This window comes from Panthera tigris, chromosome D2 (genome assembly GCF_018350195.1).
Source record: "Panthera tigris isolate Pti1 chromosome D2, P.tigris_Pti1_mat1.1, whole genome shotgun sequence".
Taxonomy (NCBI): domain Eukaryota; kingdom Metazoa; phylum Chordata; class Mammalia; order Carnivora; family Felidae; genus Panthera; species Panthera tigris.
The window spans coordinates 72,169,554-72,194,430 of NC_056670.1; the positions used below are offsets into that span (position 1 = coordinate 72,169,554).

Here is a 24,877-nt window from a genome sequence, read left to right on the forward strand (position 1 = left end):
TATATAGGTATGTTCCTACAGATTAAATGAGTTCACACCCAAAGTACTGAGAATCGTGTCTCTACATGTTGCAAGGGCCTAATACATGTTCATTATTTTTATCATCAGGAGGACCTGTGTTTTAAGCAAAATTATCAGTGGCGATTTACTTTGTTCAAAACACACATTCATGTCCTATCTCCCTGGTGACCAATACGTTAGCAGAATACTACTAGCATAGAGCAGGATAGTAACTTTTGGAATTCCTTGGAGAAAGAAAGCTGAGTGGCCTGTGGACAAGTCCTGGTAGCTACCTAAACAGAAATCCATACCAGGCTCTGAACTACCAACTGTATTTTGTAGAACATTATTGGCCCTAACATGGTGAGATATGCTTCATGAAAAAAGGGTTATGGCCAAATATGTTTGGGAAGCTGTGTTCAACTCTACAAATCAGGTCTCTTCATTGTGGGATGTCTCATAAACCTTAATAAACTAATGTGCATTCTGAGTCTCCAGGGGACTACTTATTTTCATACAGAATCATTGTTTTTGTCCCTTCTTTTTTTTTTTTTAAAGGAAAGCCTATAAAATCACGAGGAATATTAAAAATTCCTTAAAACACAGCTTGGAAAATATTTCTTTAAATAATTTTTCTCAAATTCAGATATTTTCGTCCAGTAAGAGTACTCAACAAAATACTCCATTGTTGGGGGTGGGTAGTGCTTTGTGGAATCTTCCACTGAAAGGTCTTGGGGTTGTCATTGTTGATAATGAGTTAATAATGGCTTGTCAGTGATTTAAAAAGAACATCTCCCAAACCTGAGAGCTTGCTGTGGAACGTAGAACCACATGCACCATGAACACCAGACTTAAGTGTGATCTTTTGGGAACCCATTTGTACAATTGAGAGATGATGAGAATTTCTTTTTTATGGATTAAAACAAAATTGTTAACTGTAGAGCAGAAGTCGGGTCAGACAGATATACTGCTCTCAAGAATGTGCTGATGATGATTTGTATTTTATGGTAGCTGAAGGGTATGAGCTGCTTGTTAATGAGATCAAGCACCATTACATATATTACCGGCATCCTCAGAAGCCGAGGATCTATTTTGAAATATCTTTATGCTACATTTGTTCAAAGCATTGTCTTTCTGTTAAAAGAATTCACCTGCACGTTAAATTTTCTCTATAGTGTACTACTGATAGCTTAAAGAAATATTTCTGTGTATCTCTTTGTCTGAATTTGGAAGCTATGTATTTTCTCTGAGTTCCATTTCTTCTGAAAACTAGTTGTTGACAAATACGACTGTCACAGTGATTGTAGGACTGAATTACCCTGTTGATTTCCTAATTCGTTGCTTGAATTGTAATGACTCAAAATAAAAGCAGTCTCTCTAAAATATTTTGTCATCTTACACCGTTTGCAAGATAAATGGTCTTAAACAAAATAGTTGCGGAAATTCTTTGCCAGAATGGAAGTTTTAGCATCAAGGTCTATATCCAAGAGAATGTAGGTGGCAGGGATTGCCCTTTTGGGGGGCAGGTTTTTCTAATCCAAGCAGCGGAATTCTGTAGAGTCAAGTCTAAAGTAAAGGAAAGAAGATGAAAGGGGTTTCCAATTCAAAAGGAGAGCCGGAATGTGTATTAAAAAGAGTACAGGGTTTAGGTGTAGACCTGAAATGAAGCCTTGGGTAAATCAGGCCGTAGTCCAGGTGTCAATTTCCATATTTATGAAATGAAAGGAAAGGGCATCAGTAATCCGGAAGATGGAACATGTTTCCTTAGAAAGTTGGTATGGAAGGAGAGGAAAACAAGGAAAAATATGGAGTGTAGCAACTAACTATAGGATTCTTTCCACGTGTTAAGCATGGGGGGCGGGGTGGGAAGTCATACTGTTAGGCCTCATGATTACATATTCCTTGGTTTCCATTTCACATGTAGATTAGTAATAGTTTTGCTTTGGGGGTTACAGCATTTCCAAACTTGACTCAATTTTCTGCCTAGAATGTTGTATGTTGCTGTTGTATGCCTCGAATGTTTTCCCCCCATTTCTCATTTCAAAGGCTTTCACTTACTATGCCTATAAGCTATGATATTAAGGTTCAATGCCAGTAAAGTTTCAGGGAAGAGAGTGAGAAAATTATTTAAAAGGACTACTTTTTGATAATGGCAGTGTTTTGACAGTTTTTGACAGGCAATTTGGAATAATGCAACCTCCTGGATTACAGCCAACCTCTGAAATGGGCTGTAATTTAGAATGATGGCAGCTTCTATGACCTCTATATTGGAGAGTCACTAAAATTAAAAAAAAAAAATCTCTAAACAGTTTAGGTTTATATTTGAAAATCTGGCTTAAATGTTCTGACACATAGCCATTTTATTTAATGAAAAGATTTTCCTGTCCAATGCATAGCTCCAAATACTTATCCCAAAGCTGGGGAAGATTTGCTGCCTTTTTGTGTGTGGTAAAACTCTTCTTCTCAGATTCCACTCTCAACCAGATCGTGAACATTCTAAAGGGCTGCTTGTGGGCCCTTCTCTCCACTGGATGAAATCAGACCCACTCAGGCGCGGGGAACTATATTATGCTGTCATCCTGTAGGGAAGGCAAGTCCTGGGCTATTACAGCCTCCAACTTTCGTCCTTAACAAAGATGTGTTGTCTCAGGTTCTAAGTCTGGTCCTCAAGGCCCCTTTGAAAAATAGATTCTGTTACTTCCTTCATTCTGAGAGTTAAATGCTTTATAAAGAGTTGTGTAAGTTAAATATGAGCTGGGTGTGCAGTGTTGGATTTGTAACTGAACTGCAATTCTCCAAACATACCAATATATTCCAAAATTGCCAGTTGCAGGCCATAAAATATTTACATTACAGAGTAAATAATGTATGTTTAGTAAGAAATGATGAAATATTTACCGTTTTTCTAAAGACACTGTATCGGTTTTTTCCTCTACCACAGCCGTTTTTCTTGAAGCAGGCAAAATAGGCAACTGTAAGAGCTCTGAGAACAACATGGAACCATCTATGAAGGAAGAGAATGTTCTGAGGCACTAAGTGCAAAAGTCTCCACAAGGAGAAGAAACAGCAGCTAATCCCAGATACCAAGATACATATTTCATATGGTTAAAGGTCTAGGGAGGCATTGGCAAACAATTTGGTATATTTACCATTAAACTGAAGACATTTTAGGCCCAGTTCACGTGACACAATCTTTCGCTGGAGCCATTCTGTGGGAGTATTCTGAACCTCAGAGGATAGTATGACCTTCCAAGCTTTCAAACAAATACATTTTTAAAAACTTTCCCATACACTCATTGACCCTGAACACGATCCAGAAAACCTAATCACAGTGTTATAATTCTTACTGCATGTGTCTGAGAAAGAGCCTGAAGAAGCCCTTAACAGAAGTCTTCCAGAGAATCACCTGAGAGAGTCTCACAAAGAGATTTTCAGGCCTTTGCCCAGAAATTCTAGTAGAATCACTCTAGTGCAGGGCCTGGAAATCTTTATTTTTGAAAAGTTTCCCAGGTAATTCTGATGATCACTTGGAAGCAGAAAGAATATTGCCCCCCCCCCACGCAAATATCCACATCCTCATCCCTGAAACCTGTGGGTGTTACCTTATGTAGCAAAAAGGAGATTACAGGTGTAATTAAATTAAGATTCTTGAGATGGGGTGGGGGGACTATCCTAGGTTATCTAATGGGCTGTAAATGTAATGAGAAGTTTCTTTTTAAGAGGGAGATAGAGGGAGATTTGGTTATGGATGAAGGCAAAGTGAGGATAGAAACAAGATGGTGGCCTGCTGGTTTTGAAGATGGAGGGAAGGGCCAGGAGCCAAGGAAGGTAGGTAGGTTTTGGAAGCGAGAAAAGAAGAAGCCTCTCCTAGAGCCTCCAGAAGGAGCCAGCCCTGCTGATGTCTTGTTAGCCCGGTGAAACAGATTTTGGACATTTGACCTTCAGAACTGTAAAATAATAAATATGTGTTGTTTTTTAAGCCATTATTTTCCAGCAGCATTAGGAAACTGTGCAAGAATGACTGCCCTCAGCCACCTTAGTTCTAGTAGTCCTCTGTTGCTAAACACAGCCTTTTAAGCCAGACCTTCAAGGCTCTAGGATTTAACCCATTTCCCAGCACAAATGCAGCCCTGCCTCCAGAAAACACTGCCACTCCCCTTCCCATCTGTGGTGGGCACTTTCTTCACAGTCATGTGCCCTTGAGGATGCCATAACTGCCCGAAAGAGAAAAGGCAGCGATGTGGGACTGTGGCCAATAACTGCATCCCTCAAATTTGGACATCAAGCCACAGGAATTCATCATTCCCCGCCTGTGTACTCAGCATTCTGTAGCTACTGTGGGGAATTCAGAGAACCAGGAGAAGTCACTCCCTATTCTCGTGCTGAATACACACATTTCAGAGTGATTATGAACACTTAGGTTGCATTTTCCAGGAACGTCAACATTGAGGCTCCCTGGCTACAAGGGATATCATCTCATTTGGGGATAAGACAAATGCATCATTTCAGTTTAGGGGAAGAAGATGATATCAAAGCATGGGCTTCCCAGTTATATATACTCCGATTAGAAGACCGGGAAATCAAGTCATTTTTCCATAGGTTTAGGCTCTCCATAAACTGAGGGACACATTCACGAATTGTCCAGGCAGTACTTGAAATGTAGCTCTATTTTCCAAGGGCGGGGGGGGGGTGGGTATCTCTATATTTTATCAGTATGGGCTCCTATCAGAACTGCTCACAGTGAAAGGGAAAAAAAAAAAAAAAAAGATGGCAGCTGCATAGAGCCGGGATAGCATCTTGTTTCTATGACAACAGTGTCTGCTCTGCTCCCCAGCTCCATCTGGTATTTTCAGGCCTAACAGCCAGGTAGCATCTAAATGCTTAGTGGGGGGGAAAAAAAGTATTGATAGAGATTCTCCAGATCAGACACAAATGAACATAGCAATACCACGTCCTTTCTGAGAAAAACTGATTGCTTCATCAGCTACAGGACGCATGAAAGACAAACCACTTAGCACGTGGAACATGTTCACCTTTATATCGTGAACTAAGCAAGCACAACATTCGTATAAAATGAGAGTGCTATTGGGGCAGACGGGGGCTTTTTCCTAAAGGCGGTCGAAGGAGGCTCGCGTGGGATGATTCTCTCCTCCCTCTCACGCTCTGTACCCTGTCCCGCTTTGTGGAGCTGCGTGTGCTTTAGGTAAGACGGATGCAGCAGCTCTTACCTGCCTCGCTGACCTTCCCTTCAGATTTTATCCTTGTTGATTACTGTTCCCTGGTAGCTCTGAAGAATTTACGAGAAGCTGAGTTTTAGTCCTCCTCCATGGGCCCTCGCTCACAGAAAAGCATGCTTTTATAGGGTAACATGACACAGCCAGTTTTCACTCTCCCCTACCCTCATATTCAACATAATCTAGGGCAGCATCTCCTGTTTCTTCCTGAACAGTGCCATCATTAAACACACAGCATTTTGACCAAGTCAGAATTTAGCCGAAAGATGATACGATATGATCTAGAGCTAGGTTGTCCTGCAATATTTGGGATGCACTTACACTAAAAAATTACTCATTGTTTACCTGACATTCAGATACTGGGCACCCAGTATTTTTATTTGCTGAATCTGGCAACTATGTGTAGGCAGGAATATAGGCCTTTTCAGTTCACCTGGTCACTTCAGCTTTGATGCAGCAGATCAAAGTGTTGTTCATTGGAGTATTGGTTTCCAGCATTTTCTGGTTATTAAAACAAACATTTAACGTTCGTTGTTCGTGCCAAAAACCTTACTGACACCAAAGCTTTGCATACGTTCATTTTTCCCTTATGTATTCAATGCAGAGTTCCTGGGCACCTGCTATTGGCCTGGCACTATTCTGGAAGCTTGGAATTGATGGTGCACAAAACAAATGGGTGCTTCCTCAGGAGGCCAACATTCTATTGTGGCTCCCGGATTTCATCTCAGGACTGTTACTTTCATTGCATACAGGGAACTGTTACACACAAGGACCCAAAGCAGATATGGTCCTGCCCCCAAAAGCAGATTTAACTCATGTTAAAATTTTCCCAAACCCCAAGTCGTTCTTCAGTTACAGAAGAAATTTAAATCGCCTTTTTTCACTCTCTTTGTCCCTCGGTACCCCAGATTAAGAGACAACTGACCCTAGAAGAGTGGGACATTGACTAGTCCCACCTTACCATCATTTTCTAAAGTCCTCCCTTGTCCTTGCTGGGATCCATCCGCTTAAGAGTCCTTTTCCTCTGCCGAGCCCTCACAGGAGATTCAGACAGACAAGTGACCTTTGCATTCTTTCTCCGTCTTCTTCAATCCTTCTCTCTGTACTCCCCAACTCTTTTCTCCTTTTAAGTATTTCATCTATTTGATGCTGATAACGACTAAACAAGAGAGGAAAATTAAAGGTCTGCAGTGTTCCAGAAAGTTCTTGAGATACAGACCTACTTACTTAAAATTTTTTTTCTATAGGCTCAGATTCTTGTATCTCATATTTTGACTGTGACACACTCAGTTTTATTTTATGAGAATTCTAGGTAGCGTATTATATACACTCAGGTATGTTACTTGAAATGTATAACCACCATGGTAGACAAAATGATGGCCCCCAAGGGTATTTTCATCCTAATCCCTGAAACCTGGGAGTATGTCACCTTACGTGGCAAAAAGGACTTTCAAGATGTGATCCAGTTAAGGATCTTGAAATGGTGAGAGCATCTTGACTTATCCAGGTAGGCCCAACAGAAATACAAGCATCCTTGAAAGAGAATGGCAGAGAAGGAAAGAGATTTTAGGGTGCTATGTTGCTGGCTCGAAGACGGAAGAAGGAGCAGGAGCCAAGGGATGCAGGCAACTTCTACAAGCTAGAAAAGGTAAGGAAACGAGTTAGCCTCGAGAGCTTCCAGAAGGACTGCGGATCCTTTGATTTTAGCCCAGTAAGATCCATTTTAGGTTTGTAACCTCCAGAACTGTAAGACAACAAATTCGCATTGTTTTAAACCACTAAAGTTGTGATCTGTTGTAGCATCCATCAATAAGACAGTACACAGGCCCAGGCACTGAGAAATCAGAACTGAACCTGAGCAGGCTCCTTGAGGCTCTTTGCTAAGCTGGATGTTACCTCTTAGTTGCCAGGTTATGGGAGATCTGCATGGTCATGGAGTTGGGACAGCCTGGTAGTGGTTATTTACCAACGACTGTGGCAGTATTTCAATATCTTTATAGTCAGAATGGGTGTACTGGTGGATTTCTGCTAGGCACACACTCATGCACAACTAAATCTGATGGATGTAGAGTGGATTCTGGCATGAGTCTTGAATTTTTCTTCCCTAAGGCCCCGATATGAACTCTTAATCAGAGTGGTCGAGGGGCGCCTGGGTGGCTCAGTCGGCTAAGCGTCTGACTTCAGCTCAGGTCACAATCTCGCAGTTCGTGGGTTCGAGCCCCACGTCGGGCTCTGAGCTGTCAGCACAGAGCCTGGAGCCTGTTTCAGATTCTGTGTCTCCCTCTCTCTCTGACCCTCCCCCATTCATGCTCTATCTCTCGCTGTCTCAAAAATAAATAAACCTTAAAAAAAATTTTTTTTAAGAAAATAAAAAAAAAATCAGAGTGGTCAAGGCAATGATTCTAATAGAATTCTATATTCATTTCTATGTGTCCTACACTGGGATTTTACAGGGTGTGGACTGGAATGACTCCTTTTTGCTCAGGAACTTGTAAAAAATGAAATTCTTGGGGCACCTGGGTGGTTCAATCGGTTAGGCATCCAACTTCAGCTCAGGTCATGGACTTCAGCTCAGGTCATGAACTCGCAGTTCATGAGTGTGAGCCCCACATCACACTCTGTGTAGACAGCTCAGAGCCTGGATCCTGCTTCGGGTTCTGTGTCTCCTTCTCTCTTGGTTCCTCCCCTGCTCACACAATGTCTCTCTTTCTCAAAAATAAAGATTAAAAAAAAATTAAACCCTTTTTTTTTCTTTTTCAAATTTTTATTTAAATTCTAGTTAATCAACATACAGTGCAATATTGGTTTCAGGAGGAGAATTCAGTGATTCGTAACTTGCAGACAACGCCCAGTGCTCACCACAAGTGCCCTCCTTAATACCCATCACCCAGCTAGCCCATCTCCCACCTCCCTCCCTCCATCAACCCTCAGTTTGTTCTGTATCTTTAAGAGTCTCTCATGCTTTGTTTCCCTCTCTCTAAAAATGAAATTCTTGTTCGTTTGTTTTTCCAACTTACTATCTGAACATTCCATCTCTAAGTATTGAGGATGTTCTCTCCTTTTCATCTTTCCTATTTCCTCCTTTCTTTAACCCTGCCTCTCCTCTTCTCATTTGCAAACAAGTGAAATAAGGGGAAAAGAGACTTGCTCAAAGTCCCCAACCTACTTGCCAGCCACACTGAGGGCAGGACCTGGGTCAACACCCCATTCAGGGATGTGAAATCACACCTCCACCAAGGGAATGATGCTTAGCGGTCATCTTCTCATTCTTAAATTGGGTTCAGTCTCCTACAGATCCATCTATGGCCTTCCGCTGCACTCTGAATAAAATCTGAACTGTTTCCACTGCTCTCGGGCACCTGCATGGTCCGGCCCTGACCGCTTCATCAACCCCATTTGTACCATGATCCCACTGGTCCCTCCCTTCTCAGACACCAGTTCTGTCCTGCCCTCGGGGCTTTGTGGGAGCATAAATGTGTTGTCTGCACTGGCCACAGCAGGTCCTTGCCTCACGCTGATAGATTTTACACTTTCACTTACTCTGTGCGTGTTGAATTAATGAATGGCTGTACTCTGTTTTTTGTTCCCCCAGAGGCTCCATGCATTCAGAGAGCTTATTCATCTTGTTCACTGTTGTGTGTGCGCAATAGTGCTTTAATGAACACTTTGTGAATGATGTTCATGGTCATTCCTCAAGGCCTCACCCTAAAGTCATCTTAGCACTCTCAAGGCACAGAATTCCTAGGCCATCTCGTCAGCCACCGACACAGGCTGCCAACCAGATGCGGGGGCTGAATAAAGGAAAGACAAGGTGCCTGGTCATTTGTGTAAAATATCATAGCTGTACTTAAAGGAAGTGGAAACTAGCTTTCTGACCTCTGCAGTAATCAGCTTACACCGTGAAGCAGGAGATTTGAATCCCCTTATCTACTTCCAGATGAGAATATTATGTCTCGTTTATAGTTACAGCCTTCTGGACTGAAATATCATATTTTATGAGTAATAGCATCTGTAAGTAAGATAAAAGACATCACAAAAGAAAATGAAAGCATTTAAAATACAACAATTACTGAAATAAAATCATCTTTAGGACATTCTTCTGACAAGTTCTCTTAGGTTTTATTAATTTCTTCTAAGAATATCACCATGAATCTTTTTTACGAGTGTTTGGATCCCGTGTGCACAATCTTTGCATTTATTCACTTGAGGCTAAGGCACAGTGGAGTGCAAGATCTCAGCTCTTTCCTGCTTTACTCTGTGTTAACATCTTGAAAAACGAAATGGTAAAGGTAGATCATCAAACAGTTTAAGAAAACTATTCATGTACGTGTTTTATAAGTGGAATAACGAGATATAGCAAGCACGGAATTACAAGGCCGTCAAATTCCAAATGATGATGTATATACAACTTCAGTAATTCTAATATTTGTAATATTTCCTTATTAGTTTTCAGATATTTAAATTCCTTTCACTCTGTATGCATCCCTTTCAATTCTATTCCAGAACTGCATACTATTACCTATAAAATAATCAGTTTATTCTCTGTTTAAAATGTTTCTTACTGAGCTCTTTTATTTAAATGCTAATTAATTGTTTCCTTTAACCATCTTACAGAGTTTCCATATTCTATTATCAACACACCTGCAATGTCAAATAAAAGATAAGGTTTATGAGCCATGTAAACTATGATGAAACATTTTGAACTGTCTATGGCATCGTGAAGGGAAAATAATGGCAATGTCTGGCTTTTATAATGCAATACTATTGTACTAAGGCCAGTAAGTCATTTTAAGCATTGGAAGCATAAAGTAATTCTATCCTGATAAATGAGCAATTTAGCAAATTGTTTTAAGAAGAAATAGGATTTATGGTTCACTCTGCCTATATGTATATATGGACATCACATTTTTTTCAAACTTTACAAAGAGCCACTGTGAATAATAGAAGTATTAAAATTTATCCCAAATTTCCAAATAGTCACTATGACCAATTTCCTGAAATTAATAGAAATCTGCATGGAGATTGTAATAAGAGTAGGACATGTTAATTGTTGGTTTAAATTTGAAAGTATTCAATAGCTAAAGTCATTTATTTACTAAGCAACCACGTCTTATAAGGTAGTCAGAGACTATGTTAATGATGAAAACAACCCGTGAGAAAAAAAAAAGGCTTAAATTTCTCTTTTAATTTTTTTCTGTGCAATCCCAAACCACTTAAATTTATTGTCATGGGAACTACAATTTGACACAACCAGATTTCAAGGCAACTCGTTCATTTGATTCACCTTTGTAATAGAAAATTCTTACCTGCCTTATATAGTGTCCACGCAATAAATATTTATCAACTAAACAAATTAATTATACAAGGTGGAAGAGAATGGCTTCCCAGGTCTGTTTTGTTTTTGTTCTGGGTGGGGGGCTGATGGGCTAATCTCGGGTAGGTGCACCTGGGGCAGCCTTCCTGGTTCCTGTGCTGGGCTCCTGACTCTGACAGCGTGAAGATCCAAGTTCAGCACCTTCACTATGGCTTCCTAATTCCAAAGTTTGCTATCCCCTGACTCTTTTTTTTTTTTTTAATCCCATGATTCTGAATGGGCTATTGGAATTTCTTCATGCAATGTATTTCACAACCAAAACAAGTCTGCTTTTCTCAATCAATAATTAAGAATTGACAGTTTACTTTCACTCTTATTGTGGAATTGCAAGACCAAAAATAAAATTGGCACCTTTAAGTATTTATATTTATATATATGACTTTACCATATATCTCAATATGCACCTATATTTTCTTTCTCTCTTTATCTATCTATCTAATCTCCTTAATGAAGAAGGGCTCCTACAGTAGGTGAATTGCCCCAGGCCAGCTCTGAACCCTAGCTGTATACCCTTTCTTCAAACTCTTACTAGAAAGTTCAATATAGAAAAAAGATAAAAGAGGAATTGTTTTAACTAAAGTAGTTGAGAGCCACTGGTGAACAAAAAAGATCTTTCATTGGAGCAGAAGGAATTAGGAAGGAGTTCTAGACTAGTTCTGACATTAATTGCCTGTGCAATGTGGGGGAAATCCATCAACCTCCGTGGGCTCAGTGCTAACACGTATAAAATAAAAGGATTGTGCAAGATGTTTTCTAAAGCCTAAAATAAACACTAAACACTACAATGCTTTAAACACTAAAAATGCTTTGGTTGTAATAGAAATAAATCAGTCACTTAGATTTTTTGTAACTATTTTTTTGCAGCTTGAGTTTTAATGTCTGTTTTATGCATTGAATTGTATCCCCAAAAAGATACTTTGAAGTCCTAAACCCTCAGTAGCTCAGAATGTGACCTTATTTGGAAATAAGGTTATTACAGATGTGATTATTTAAGATTAGGTCATACTGGTGTATGGTAAGCCTTTTATCCAAAATGAGCTGTATCCTTACAAGAAGAGGAAAGAGACAAAGAGGCAGAGACAGATTAAGAGAACTCCAGGGGACAATGGAGGTAGAGATTGGAGTGTTGCATCTATGAATCAAGGAATGCCAAAAATTCCTACTAAGGATCAGCACGTAGGAAGAGGCAAAGACCAGTTTCTCCCTTAGGGGGCCCAGAAGGATCCAACCCTGCTGACATCTTGATTTCAGACTTCTGGCTTCCATTGTGTGAGAGAATATATTTCTGTTGTTCTGAAGCACCGAGATGTGATACTTTTGTTTTAGCAGTTCTAGAAAACTAATATAAATATTAGGAAGTGAATACAATACTTTGTATACAATTTTCATTTTTAGTTTTTCATGTTAGATATATTGCTGGTTAAATAAACATTTACAAAGCATGATCCATTCTCAATTATTTTTCTTTAAATCACTTTTGATTTTAATTTGTTATACATGGATTGCATTACTAATCTAAATTCCATAAATCCAAAAAGCTTTTGAAAAGATATTAATTTGTTGGTGATGAGCTTTTTTTTTCTTTAAACGTATCTGCTTTGAAATGAAACACAGCTGCTGAAATAGTCTTATTTTCTCCAGCCTCTAGTTTTTGGAGGTGGCAAATGAAGTGGTTAAGGATCTGCCTTAAGATACTATCAGGGTTTAAATCCTGATTCTGCTACTGTATGTGATTTGAACAGGTTAGTTCTCTCTGCCTCAGTTCTCCAACTGTAATGTGGAACAAATAAACGCATTGATCTTATAAGGTTATTGGGTTGATAAGGAGAATTAAGGCATGTCAAGGTCTCAGATGGTGGTTGGCACGTACTAAGTTATTAATACATTTTTAGCTGTTGTTCTCTTCCTTTCTAGTACTTCTAACTCACTGCCACAGATTGATTACCTAGAGCACCTCAGACAGGCCCACTCACCTGCTAGAAAACATTACATGATTTCCCATTATATAGTTTATGAAAATGTTAAACACCATCTCAATGTTGACTTCATCTAACTTTCTGCTTTTTTTCTCCCTTACTCGCTATCTGTTGAAGTTGCACCCTCACTGAAATGTAGCTCAGAGTCTATCCCCAAGTGATAAGTCTCCCAGGTCACCCACATCACACTTATTCTTTCTCCCTCTGCCAGATTCTCGTAACACGGGGGTGAAGGTCTCATACACAGCCTGCTTAGGAGTTATTTGTGCATGCTATATCTCATTTGATAGCTGATGACCTCTAGGAGGGCAGGGCTTGTACCTTTCAATTTTGTATCCCCATGGTACCTGGCAGAGACTTTTTTATACTTAGTAGATACTCAATAAATGGTTGTTAAACTTGGTTGAACCTACGTTTTGTTTTTCTTTTTGGCAGATGCCCTAAGAAAAACATAAAATAAATGAATTACTTTTCTTCTTTTCATTGCAATATATACGCCCTGGGCTAGTGGGTATTTGCAAGCCTGGTTTAGAACCTAGGGAAGTCATCAATCTAAGAAAGGAGAGGAAATGCATTTTAAATCACAAGAGCAATCTAGCCTTATGTAAGGCCTTCTAGCAAAGCAATTATCAATGGCTCAATAACCCAGGTGCTAGAGTTTTTATGAACACAAGTCTGAGGTTGAGAGACAATGAGTGATCTTAACTTTTATATTTCATAGGTATGCAATTCAATGAAACATGTACAGATGGAAAGTTTAGATCTGAGAATCATATGTGGGTATCATAATGCAAATAATTGGCTTTCTTTCTACAGAACATCTGTTGAAACATCTGAGAGCAGTTGTTTATACTGATGCCAAAATGCTGAAAAATATAATAATTCTCCAATGAGGTTAGAAATATCCGGGGGAAGAAAAATAGTTTTTATGTAGTTCTGTTTTTATTAAATCCTGTTGTTGTTTCTCTAATATGGCACATAGGAGATGCTCAATAATATTTGTTGAGTGAATGTTGATTGAATAGCAGACTCATTAAACAGTTGTGGAATGAATCACTTTTTTTATACATATAAGATAACATTTTCAGAAAACGGTATGCCCTAGTTTTACCATGCCATATACCATTTTTATTTGGCATCAATTTAACTAATGCTACCCTTGCTCTGAATATTATAGAATGTAATTAGCATGTATATCTATAAGAATATATTACTGAATACAATATATGAATAAAGCTAGTATATGACAAATGAATAAAGCTAGTACACGATAACAATATTTTAATATCGTAACATGGTACTTTTACTCATTATTAAAAAACACTTAGAATTTGATTGTGGGCTTGTATAGTCATGTTTGTTTGAACAACTAAAAGAAAATGCCTAGAGGTACCTATAGTTTGGTACCTCTAAGAATTGACCTTGGGATTTAAGAGCACCAAAATACTCTGTTACATACTGCAGAAGACGAAGAAGACATTTCTTCCCCCTTACCCCATTCCAGAATTTCCAACAGTTCTCTCTTGGATACGCCTGCGTGAGTGAGGCGACCAGGCTCCCCAAAGGCTGCCCAAATTCCACTCTGCCAAGTTTCAGTACAGAAAGAACATGTTAAATAATAAATGTGAGTTTGAGTGTAACTAATAAAATTGGGATGTTAAAGAGCAGCGTGCTTTTGAAAAGCAGCCTCCTTGTGAGGCTGCTCCCTGTGCAAGTCCACGGGAAATAATTCTGAAGGGAGTGATATTAATTAGTGATATAATTTATCTTCTGGAAGCCCTTTCCTTTGACGGTGCTGTGGCACAGTTCGTAAGCCTCCAAACGAGCGCTCAAAGAAAATGGTTCAAACCACAATTTCAGTTTTGTTTTCCATCCTTGAACAGATAAAAGAGTCAAATTTATTTCAGTACATCTAAATTTTACACATGCATCACATGATGGGGGATTATGAAGATAGAAAAATGTACTTATGAAGAGTTTTCAACGAAATGGTAAACTGCTTACGATGTAATCAAAGGAAAACAGAGTCGAAGCCAAAATTAAATTCATGGTCTTTGATCTCAGATTTCTTGGTTTCAGCTCTAGGTCTGCCATATACTAGGTTTGCCACCTTGGCAAGATACTTAACTCTTCCGTGTCTCAGTTTTCTATACCAATACTGTGAAGGTAATAGTAAAAATCGTTGTGTTCAGAGTAGTACCCAGCAAACATTCAATAAATAGTATTAGTTGTAATTATTACTTATTCCTAATATTTTCAAGCTTGGGAAAGAACAATTCAAGGTGAGGAGGATTACTCGGAAGGCAGTAGCCAAAGTGTTATTAATATTTGCTTCTGAACGGTATGTTTATGGGCAATTCTTTTCTATATCATTCACTTTTCTGTATATATTCTTTTATAATAAAGTTTAAAAATTAACTTATAATCATACATGGCGTGATGGAAATTGAGGTGGAAATTTGGAATAGGTTAAAACTTATAACCAAATATGCTACAGCGTTAATGAAGTATTAATTAAGTCTCTTATACAGATGATGTGACCGATGATGTTGCCGTCTTTCAATTCTAATACAATCTAACTAAAAATTACTTTTTTAAGTTTAGCCAATGTCAATGCTACATTCAGAAATCAAGACAAATGTTTATTATAGTATTACAATTTTGACCTACTAAAACTAAAAAAATACTTTATGTTTTAATTTAAAAATCCCATGCAAAAGTCCCAAAGGTGCCTTTCATGTTTAAGCTTTAATTAGCAACCACTTTGGTCTCTGACACATATTGTGCAGATATCGAAGTGTTAACATTACTGAAGCTTGATTACAAAAGGCAATGATTAATTTTAAAGCAGACTAAAAAGATATGCCCTGATTACAAAGGAATGATTAAGGCGGAATGTCAGACATTGCACATTTATAGCAGTCTTTGCCACAGTCAAAGGATAAGCTGTTGCGGTTTATATTTAGAATCATGAGTACTTAGTTCTTTATGATACGGGGTGTCTGTGCCTTGGAGATAGATCCCCCAAAGCCCAAGCGAGGTCTTAAGACCTTTGGGGCCACATGGGCAAAGCAAAACATTTGAAGGCAGATGGACCCAACGAGACGCCGTAGTTTACGTCCACAGCAGGCGAGGCCAAGGCTAGGCGCTGGCGGCCGCCTGCGGGAAGGTCTCCAGGCCATGGTATTGTGAGCAAGTACACGTTTTGCTGAGGGAGGGAGCACTATGTGGCCCTTCTCCATAAAAGAGAGGAGGGGACGGAGAGGAAAAGGCCGGCCACAAAGGGCTGCTGCCCCGGCAGGCTCCAAAGCCTCGGCTCTCGGAGCCTCCATTTTTATCTGCCACCAGCACAGAAAAGAAACTCCGAGAAGGGCCGCGGCCTTGAAGGAAAGGGAGCTGCGTTCAGCCAGGGAAGGAGCGCAGAGTTGCTGTCCCGGGCAGAGCGTGGGGGAAAAACGGTTGTCAGTCCTTAGTGAACAGGGGAAACAAAGGCCTGGAGCCGGGCTCGCGTCCCGCTTCGGGCGGCCCGGGCTGAGGCCGATGCAGGAAGAACAGCCCTGAACGAGCCTTGTCCCTGTTGTGCTTTCCAGGACCCGCGGCTACCAAATACTGAAGGGCCCAGGAAGGATCCGTGGCAGCCCGGGCCTGAGATGAGTTTAGAGTCCTTGTTTCAGCACATCATCTTCTCGGAGCATCAGGCGGAGGAGAGTCGCCGCTTGATCCGAGAAGGTGGGTGTTTTCTGTCTCCTGCTGGGGTCTCTGGCTCCTCGAGGTGGGGGCTTGGAGCTCAAGGCAGCCCCGCAGGCGAAGTCAGAGCGGGTGGGGGGGGGGGGGTCTGCTGTCTACATCAAGAGACACGGGGGCTTGAGAAAGGTGGAGGTGTTTAAGGATTTGATTTGTGTTACAGTAAGGTCGGAAATTAACAGATGTCGTGAAGACATTAAGAAAGCAACTGAGATGCTGAATGAAGAGAAAATCAAGTTGGAATCCAAGGTAGATTGACCGGTGGAGCATGCTCATTGTCACTTGGGATACAAAAAATCTGTTTTAACTTGGGTTCTCGAGGATATTTTACCCTGTAACTAGTTGTCCTTCCAGTAGGAGGCACATTACTAGGCTGGTTAGTGGAGTTGCATGTTGCCGGGTAGTATTTCAAGCACTGAGTCCCGTGAGGCTCATTCTAATATGAACTTGCCCTAAAGAAACCAGTTTAAAAGTAATGAAGAATTGATTGCCCCTGTTGTAGGATGGTTAACTTCTCAAAGAGCCCGATGTCACTGGGAAAAAAAAAAGTTGTTCAATAAGTAGTTGGTGCAGTGTATAAATTTTGAATAGTAAATAATTTAGGAAATGGGCTGTGTTGATATAACAATTGAATGTAGCTTTCGAACCAGCCTCTGCCATTTGTTGTGCAGTTCCCTACCACATGTTGGACATTTCTTTCATCCAGAAGTGTAATTTTTTCACTAGCATCTCTCTGTTTTCTGCGTCATTTGAAAAGTTCTGTTGTTTTAAATAGAAGCAAGGAAATCTGACGGCTTCTTGAAGGAGGATTTTGAAGGGTGGGTAGGATTTTGGAAAGGCAGAAATAATAAGAGAAAAGCATTTGGGGCAGAGAGAGGATGTGAACAAAAGGGAATCATGCCCAAGGCATATTGGGAGAGAAATCTAGTCAAAGCAGAGAGCTGCTATCTGGGAATAGGAGGAAACCATTCCAGGCTTTCGAGCAGGGAGTGGTGTGATAAAAGTGGTTTTAGGGAGATTTCTCTGAGCTCTGGGAGGAAGGGAGCTACGAACATCATCCAAGTATGCCCTAACGAAGGCCTTGCTATGGGGGACGTGGGGGAGAGAGACATTCATTCAAAAATATTTGTTCAACACCTAGAGATAAACTAAACAAGCTGTGTGCAATGGCAAATCTGTTTGAGGAAGTCTGTTTGCTTAAAATATGTCTATTTTAACCAGTGCGAGGGATTTCCAGTTATCTTTCTCAACAAAGTAATCCTAGATCCGTTATTTACCTGGTGACCTGCGAAGCCTGCCCTTGGACAGCTTAGAACATTTCTTTATTATAGCATTCATTGTACCACGTTACAATTAAACAACGGTACATACTTGTATTTGTGTTTGTATCCCTCACTGTTTGGGGAACGACACATCTGGCATTTTTTTCTTACCCGTCTTTTGTTCCCACAACTTGTATCCAGTGCCCAACACATAGTTTGTTTTGGCGTTTGAATGAATTGATGAGAACTAATAGTAGGATAATAGAGTGCTGTCTTTTAAAGTGGAATTTCGAACTGTTATTCACTGAGACCCTAGGTCCTGCTTTGCTTGTGAGTAGCGGACGAAGTAGCTACTAACAACAATATTGTAAACTGATGCAGCGGGTAGAGCATTAAGACTGCCATAATGTAGCTTTCTTTTTCTTTAAAAAGAATTAAGATACTTTCAAGATTGGTAACTGGAAGCTAATAAAAGTAATAGGCAAAACATGCAATTAGGTAATGCTTAGCTAACACTTACTGAGCACTTACTGTGTGCTGGGCAGTGTTCTAAATGCTTTACCTACATTAACTCCTTTACCCCTCCCAGGAATCCTGTGATGAGGCACCGTAACGAATCCCCCTCTATGGGTGAGGAAACACAGAGGTTAAATGACTTGTTCATGATATAGAATTAAAGGCAATTAAGCTACCGCAATGAAAGTAACAATTGAGTAATGATAGCATCTTTTGTTAAAACAGATTTCTTGGGGCGCCTGGGTGGCTCAGTCGGTTAAGTGTGCGACTTCGGCTCAGGTCATGATCTCATGGTTGGTGAGTTTGAGCCCCGCGTCAGGCTGTCTACTGACAGCTCAGAGCCTGGAGCCTGCTTTGGATTCTGTGTCTCCCACTTGTGCGTGCACTCTCTCTCTGTCTCTCTGTCAAAAATAAATAAACATTAAAAAAAAATTTTGAAATACAAAAAAGAAAGAAACAGATTTCTTGAGCTCATCTTAAGTTTTATTCTTCATGAAATCCACATATAATAATGTATCTGAAGCTTTTTCATTTAGTTTAGGACAAATTTTTAAAAGGTCACTTATGTAAGTTTTTATACAAAATGTATTTTTCCTGGATTGGTGAAGATATTGACCTGACAGATAACAAATGTTAAAAAAAATTGCTCTTTGTATATCTTCTTTGAAAAAAAAAATAGGTTTGCTCTTTGTACTATTTTCTTTTTTAGCAGCCTATTTTGTTGAAATGGAAATGTAATTTGTGGCTAAATACACATTCTTAAAAAATGTTGGCTCAAATATTTATACTTGAGAAAAGACAGAGCAAATCCTTAACATTGTTTAGAAACATCTGCTGAAATTACTAATTAATATAGGCTCTTAAATGTGCATTGTTTCTTAATCCGCTCATATACGTGGGTAATAGTACAATTGTATCTTACTAATAAAATTAACATAGAGGTTCACAGTTCATACAATACTAATTTGTAATTGAAATAATTTGATTTATAATATAGTCAAAGTGGTGTGTGTGTATATGTGTATGGATAAAGATTTTAAAAGTGGAACCACAATTATAATGTAAATGACTAATGGGAACAACTGAAGAAGTAATCATAAATTGATTTCTTGTATCTTTTATTCTCAGAGTTAATTATATGTCTGCCAATAACAATGAAAATATATTTACTTGAATATTTGACTTGGCATTTATTGACCAATTTATCAAGTGGAAGCAGCATAGGGAGAAACTAGAACATAATTTGAATAGACCAGTGCTTGAGCTATTTGTACAGTGATACATTCAGAAAATATTTGGGGCATTTATTTTGGAAGTGGCTTGTGGTCAAAAATGTATTTAGGAAGTACAGTACTCATTTTTTTTTTTTTTTCTGTTCTGTAAAACCCAGGTAGCATGTAATTAGAACTTGAATGATAGCATTTGCCTTTCAGGGCTCGATGAGTCCTTTAAAATATATGGTTGCAAAAGTCTCAAGATTATATAGTATGAGTACTTTGTGAATTGGAGGGCTACAGTATGGCTGGTTAGGTTTGGTAATATGAAAACAGAAAGACAAGAACATGCCCTGGATTTGCATTAATGCTTACCAATATACCTAAAGCTTCTGATAGTCAAGGAAAGGTTTTATAGTATTGAGGACAGAGCAAATCAAAGACTGAGCAAATCAAAATAAAGGACTCACAGAACATTTGTAGTTTCTTCTAAGCATTTGAAAGGTATCTTGTTTGTTTGTTTGTTTCAAAAATGGTATATAGTTAAAATTTGGACATTTAATCTTTATACACATACTACATAAAACCTAACATAATGCCATACTGCCTCAAGATAAAATCACTGGAGGAAAGTCTGAGGCTATTTTGCTTAATTTTTCTTCTCCCAATTTTAACTTACTGTATAAGCATTATAACAATAATAAGATAATATTTAATGAATTTTTAAAAGAAAATTATATTTAAATAAACAAGTCACTTAAGGGGGCTTCTTTTACTTTTCTTCAAAATGTACATATTCTTTTTTTTTAAGTTGAGAAAAACCCTTCCCGCCAGGGACCCACCCAAAACAGTAGGTAAAAGTCATGTCTGTTAGTACTCTATTACCTAACTATGAAAAGAACAAAATCACAAATTGTTCTTTATGATATTGAAAGGGAGTTTTGTTACTAAGATTTTTTCATTTTGTAAAAGTTGAACAATGAAAAATTCATATCCTTCTTAATTTTATTGTTGATTAAAATTTACTTAAAAACATAAATAAAAGAAGGGCATTATTTCTTCCCTCTAATCAACAGTGTTTTAAAAAGCAGTACATGAGAATTGTTTAATCTCAATTTTAGGGAGTAACATGGAAATTCTGCTTATCACAATTTAATATATTCCTATAGTTTCATTAATTGTGACCAAGACACTTTTGGGGGTAGTTACACTTAGTTGCTTACAGTCTCTCTGACTTCTTTACATGCAAGTCCTTTAAGCAAAATCCCTCCTGTCCTGAACATGCACAGCTGATTTTCTAAAATTGTAGTATAAAACTTTAAGTACATTATGTCTTTTGCATTCACCTTGGTCGTGTGTATAATTCCATAGCCAGTCAATATATTTTTGAGTCTGGAATCTATTCTACAGAGTATTTTTCTTTCACACTGAAGATACCTCATAGAGGTTTGGCAGAAGTTTTCTTCACTCCCCCATGCTACTGCCAGAATATTTCTCCACCCTCTTTTGGTGGCTCATACTGTGTTCTACCATATTTTCCCCTCTTTCTTTTCTGTTACCCTACTCACTCACTTGTTCTTTAGAATTTGGTACCTGGTCCCAGGCTTCCACTCTGTCTCCACTCTCCCCATCATTATGAATGTCATTGTCCATATGGACTATTCAGCTACCACCCTGGCCTGTTAGTTCTTTGGTTGCCACATTTTCAGTGACCTTTTTCCTCACTCCACCTCAGCCACCTATTTCCATAATCATACTCTGGACTTTGCCATGACCTTAAAACCACTTCACTTTCAAAATCAATAAAATATTTCATTTTTTTCCATTATATTTTTCAATTTCATCTGAACCTTGAATCCATTTCTGTCTTTCTCCACTAGTACTTGTCTGTTCATTCATTTCCCTCTTTATTCTTAGATTTCATGGTTGGTCACTCCACTCTTCCTCCTGACTCCTCTCTCTCCTCTTCTTTCACACCCCGCCCCCTTGCAAGACTCCCGACTCTAAGTGAACCAATTAGCTGCTACTGTGTCAGCACTTGGACAATTCCAGGGGAGATTGGATCCAGTATTCGTGAATGTTAGCCTCAGCTTCAACTGAGACCTCCACGCTGCCTGGAAATACTACTACATGTCTTTCTCACCCTCTGTAGTGGCTACTTAAACCTTCACTATTTTTATACATTTTATTGTCTCTTCTGAACTGTTTAACACTTAGGCGATAGATAACTTTGCCTTTTGTTTCAGAGAAAATAGAAACCATCCAACGGGATTTTTTTATTTTCCCACCTACAGTTCTCCAAACCTGCCTATGTGAAGACCCGTTTTCTCCCCTTTTCTTCCTGTTATGAAGGAGTGCCCTTCCTTCTGACAAAGGACAATTCTTCTATCTTTAGATCCTATCATCTCCTGTTTCATCATTATCCTTACCGTCATCATTGTTATGCATATTCTTGGGAAGGGCGCTACAGAGAGAGATTAAAGATAAAGACTAGAGAGGGGCCCCTGGGTGGCTCAGTCAGTTAAACACCCTACTCTTGATTTTGGCTTGGATCACGATCTCATGGTTTGTGGGTTTGAGCTGGTGTAGCCTGCTTGGGATTCTCCCTGTCTCTCTGCCCTTCTCCCACTCAAGTTTTTTTTTTTTTTTTTTTTCTCTCTCTCTCTCTTTCTTTCTCTTTCTCAAAAATAAACTTAAAAAAAAAAAGACTAGAGAGTAAAGATAATCAATAGTTAAAAGTCTCTGAGGAAGTCAAAGGAGGATGGGACCCAGAGCATAAGGTAAGAATTAGCCTTAGACAAAAGGAGGGATACCTCCTCTGTTGTACAAACTAAAAATAAGAGGTAATATTGAGCAAACTGTTACTGTATATCACGCCTTATGGTAAGCATTTTACAAACACTATCTCAATTAATTCTCACAAGAACTCGGCGAGGTTGGTAGAATTATTCCACCCTTATTCATTTGAGACGGTTGAGACTCAGAAATGAAGTAACTAACACGAGGTCACGTAAGAGGTAATAGATAAAAGATTTGAATCTGTGTGGGGTTAACTAGAGAGGTCTTGCTCTTAACCACTGTAGTACAGTATAAAGAAAGGAATAAGGACAGGATGAGGATGTAGAAAAGTTTGGAGACATAAAGCAAACCAAAGGCATGATTCATTAAAAGCCTCCTTGCTTTGGTATTTCAGCAATTTTGATGAATATGTGTCCTATGTGTCTAATGAAATGATTAATAAGAATGTTTCATTTCTTTGTTCCTCTGCTTTTCCAGTTGGGTGGCCTTATGCAAGCAAGGTAATACTGTGAGTTTACAAAGGTTTCCCTGTAATCATATGGGCTACTCATTAGCAGAGATCCATTTCAGTCAGGCAGCAGGGTAGGATGAGTAATATACAGCCTTTGTCCTTGAGAGTTTAGAGTCAAGTCAGAGGTACTACTCCTTCCTTAGAGGGCTCCATCAGTTTAGGGTGCTCTTGGTGGCAAAAAACAGAATCCAACTCAAAAGAGCTTAAACAATTTTGAGAAACTACTTTCTTACGTATTTGAAAACCAAACATTGGATTCAGAAGTTATGCCGGTTGGAATCGCATCAGCTTCCCTATAGCAAAGATCTAACCATGGTGGCTTTACCAAATAAAGGTTTATTTTTTTTCCATGTAATGGGAAGTGTGGAGGTAGGAAATCCAAAGCCATTTATTAAGGTGCTCAAGGAAATCCTGGAAGATTTAAGGATTAAAACATTCTTTCTGTTGCACTATCCTTAGCATGTGGCTTTCATCCTTACAGTCAAAGTACTTTTCCATACCCAGGCATTATATCTGAATTCCAGCTGGAAGAAGAGGAGAACATGAAAATCAAAAGACTTCTCCTCATGTGGCTTTATCATTGCTTTGGTGGAAGGGAAGACCTCTCTAAGGACTTAGACCTGCATCTCAAGGATTAGATGGTCACATGGTCAAGCCTGGAAAAGGGAGCCTGGGAATGTAGATACTTTTAAGGGGATGCATTCCTCCTCTGAATAAAATTGTAATTTTGTTAATAAAGAAGAATGGTAGAATGCTGGTTGTCCTTGTGTTCCCGGAAAAGTAACTAACAATTCCTAGAGTCGCATGGTTTCTCGTTTTGAATCGGGGAGAGAGAAGGAAGTTTGCAGAAGCTTTCTCTGAAAAGCAAGTAAATTAGCCTCATCAGATGCCTCCTTTCCTGTCATTTCTACAAATTGTGACATGTGACTATCCCTAACTCAATAATTGTAGTCAAGAGTAGAAAATTCTCCCAAATTCAGTGGACAGTTTAGGAATGGTACAAGTTTCTGAGAAGTAATGCTTAACCGAGGAAAGAAAGAATGTATATTTGAGGCACCTGCAGTTTCTACAACAAATATTTCAGTGGTTGAAGCCAGAAGGCCCATGTAGAGAGTCCCTGTAGTTGGCTGAAATATGTAAGGCTAATTGATTGTTTTTCATTTAATCTTGGTATTATTTATCATATATGAAAGTATATAATGCCGGGTTTTCTTCTGTAAGTTATCCCTCTGTCCAGTAAGACTTGTTTTATGTTGGGGTCCTTATAAAGCCTTTATGTTATTAACATGGCCTTAAAATTCCTTTATTTTGGACAAGAACTCAATGATGGTTTGAGATGCTTGAAGAAATCACCTGATTGAATTGATTTAAAAAAAAATTAGGCAAAGACATAACAGATTTAGTTATTATTCCAGGGAGTATGACCTCAGAATTCTAAGTACTAAATGTCATTGTGAAAAAGCCACTTAATAATGACCCCCCCCCACCCAATTCAACAAAGCTCTAAAACATAATACTGTGATAAAAAAAAAAGCAACCTATAGAAGTACATAAGTATGATACCATTTAAAACCACACAAAACAATAATAGATCTTATGAGGGATTATAAATATATAGTGAAAGTATAATGACATGCGTGGAATGATAAGTAGCAACATCAAGATAGTGATTATCTCTGACGGGGGTAGAAGATAAATGTAATCAGGGAAGGGTATACAGGGCATTTTAGCTGTACACATAATGTTTACTTTCTTAAGCTGGGGGTGGGGACATAGCTGTTATGTTACTTTTAAAAATAAAGATACATTTTAAAAGTTACAAAACAGTGTTTTTAAGCCTATTCAGAAAGTTGTGCAACCGTGACTAATTGCAAACCATTTTCATCACCCCCCCCAAAGAAACCCTATACCTTTAGCATCCCCTCCATCCCCCCCATACCCCACCAACCCTAGGTCACCACTAATCTACTTTCTGTCTCCAGATATTGCATGTAAGTGGATTTATATGATAGGTGGCCTTTGCTGACTGGCTTCTTTCACTTAGCATGTGTTCAAGGTTCATCCATATGGTAGCATGTATCACCACTTTGTTCCTTTACCACATTTGTTTATCCATTCATCAGACCTGGGTAAAAGGTTGGGTTGTTTCCACTTTTAGCTGTTAAGAATAATACCGCTCTGAATGTTTGTCCACAAGTTTTTGTATGAACACACATTTTCAGTTCTCCTGAGTAGTCCATCCAGGAG

The 24,877-nt window shown here is 38.9% G+C and overlaps 1 protein-coding gene and 1 long non-coding RNA gene across 6 annotated transcripts in view; one reads left to right on the top strand and one right to left on the bottom strand.

The window, feature by feature from the left end:
* Positions 1–2,921: 2,921 nt before the first annotated feature.
* Positions 2,922–24,877, bottom strand: part of LOC122231890 — a 58,816-nt gene continuing 36,860 nt past the window's right edge. The window contains exons 3-4 of the long non-coding RNA XR_006209173.1: positions 6,196–6,393; positions 2,922–3,004 (exon numbers count right to left, since the gene is read on the bottom strand). This is a non-coding gene — a long non-coding RNA (uncharacterized LOC122231890). The remainder of the gene's footprint in view (positions 3,005–6,195; positions 6,394–24,877) is intronic.
* CCDC172 (coiled-coil domain containing 172) overlaps positions 15,709–24,877 on the top strand; it is a 110,891-nt gene continuing 101,722 nt past the window's right edge. For all 5 annotated transcript variants that reach the window (XR_006209172.1, XR_006209171.1, XM_042960674.1 and 2 more), the window contains exons 1-3: positions 15,709–15,767; positions 16,175–16,313; positions 16,492–16,577. Coding sequence is in view for 3 of the 5 variants with exons in the window: in XM_042960674.1 (XP_042816608.1) it covers positions 15,765–15,767; positions 16,175–16,313; positions 16,492–16,577 (228 nt within the window). In the remaining 2 variants the exon portion in view is untranslated. The remainder of the gene's footprint in view (positions 15,768–16,174; positions 16,314–16,491; positions 16,578–24,877) is intronic.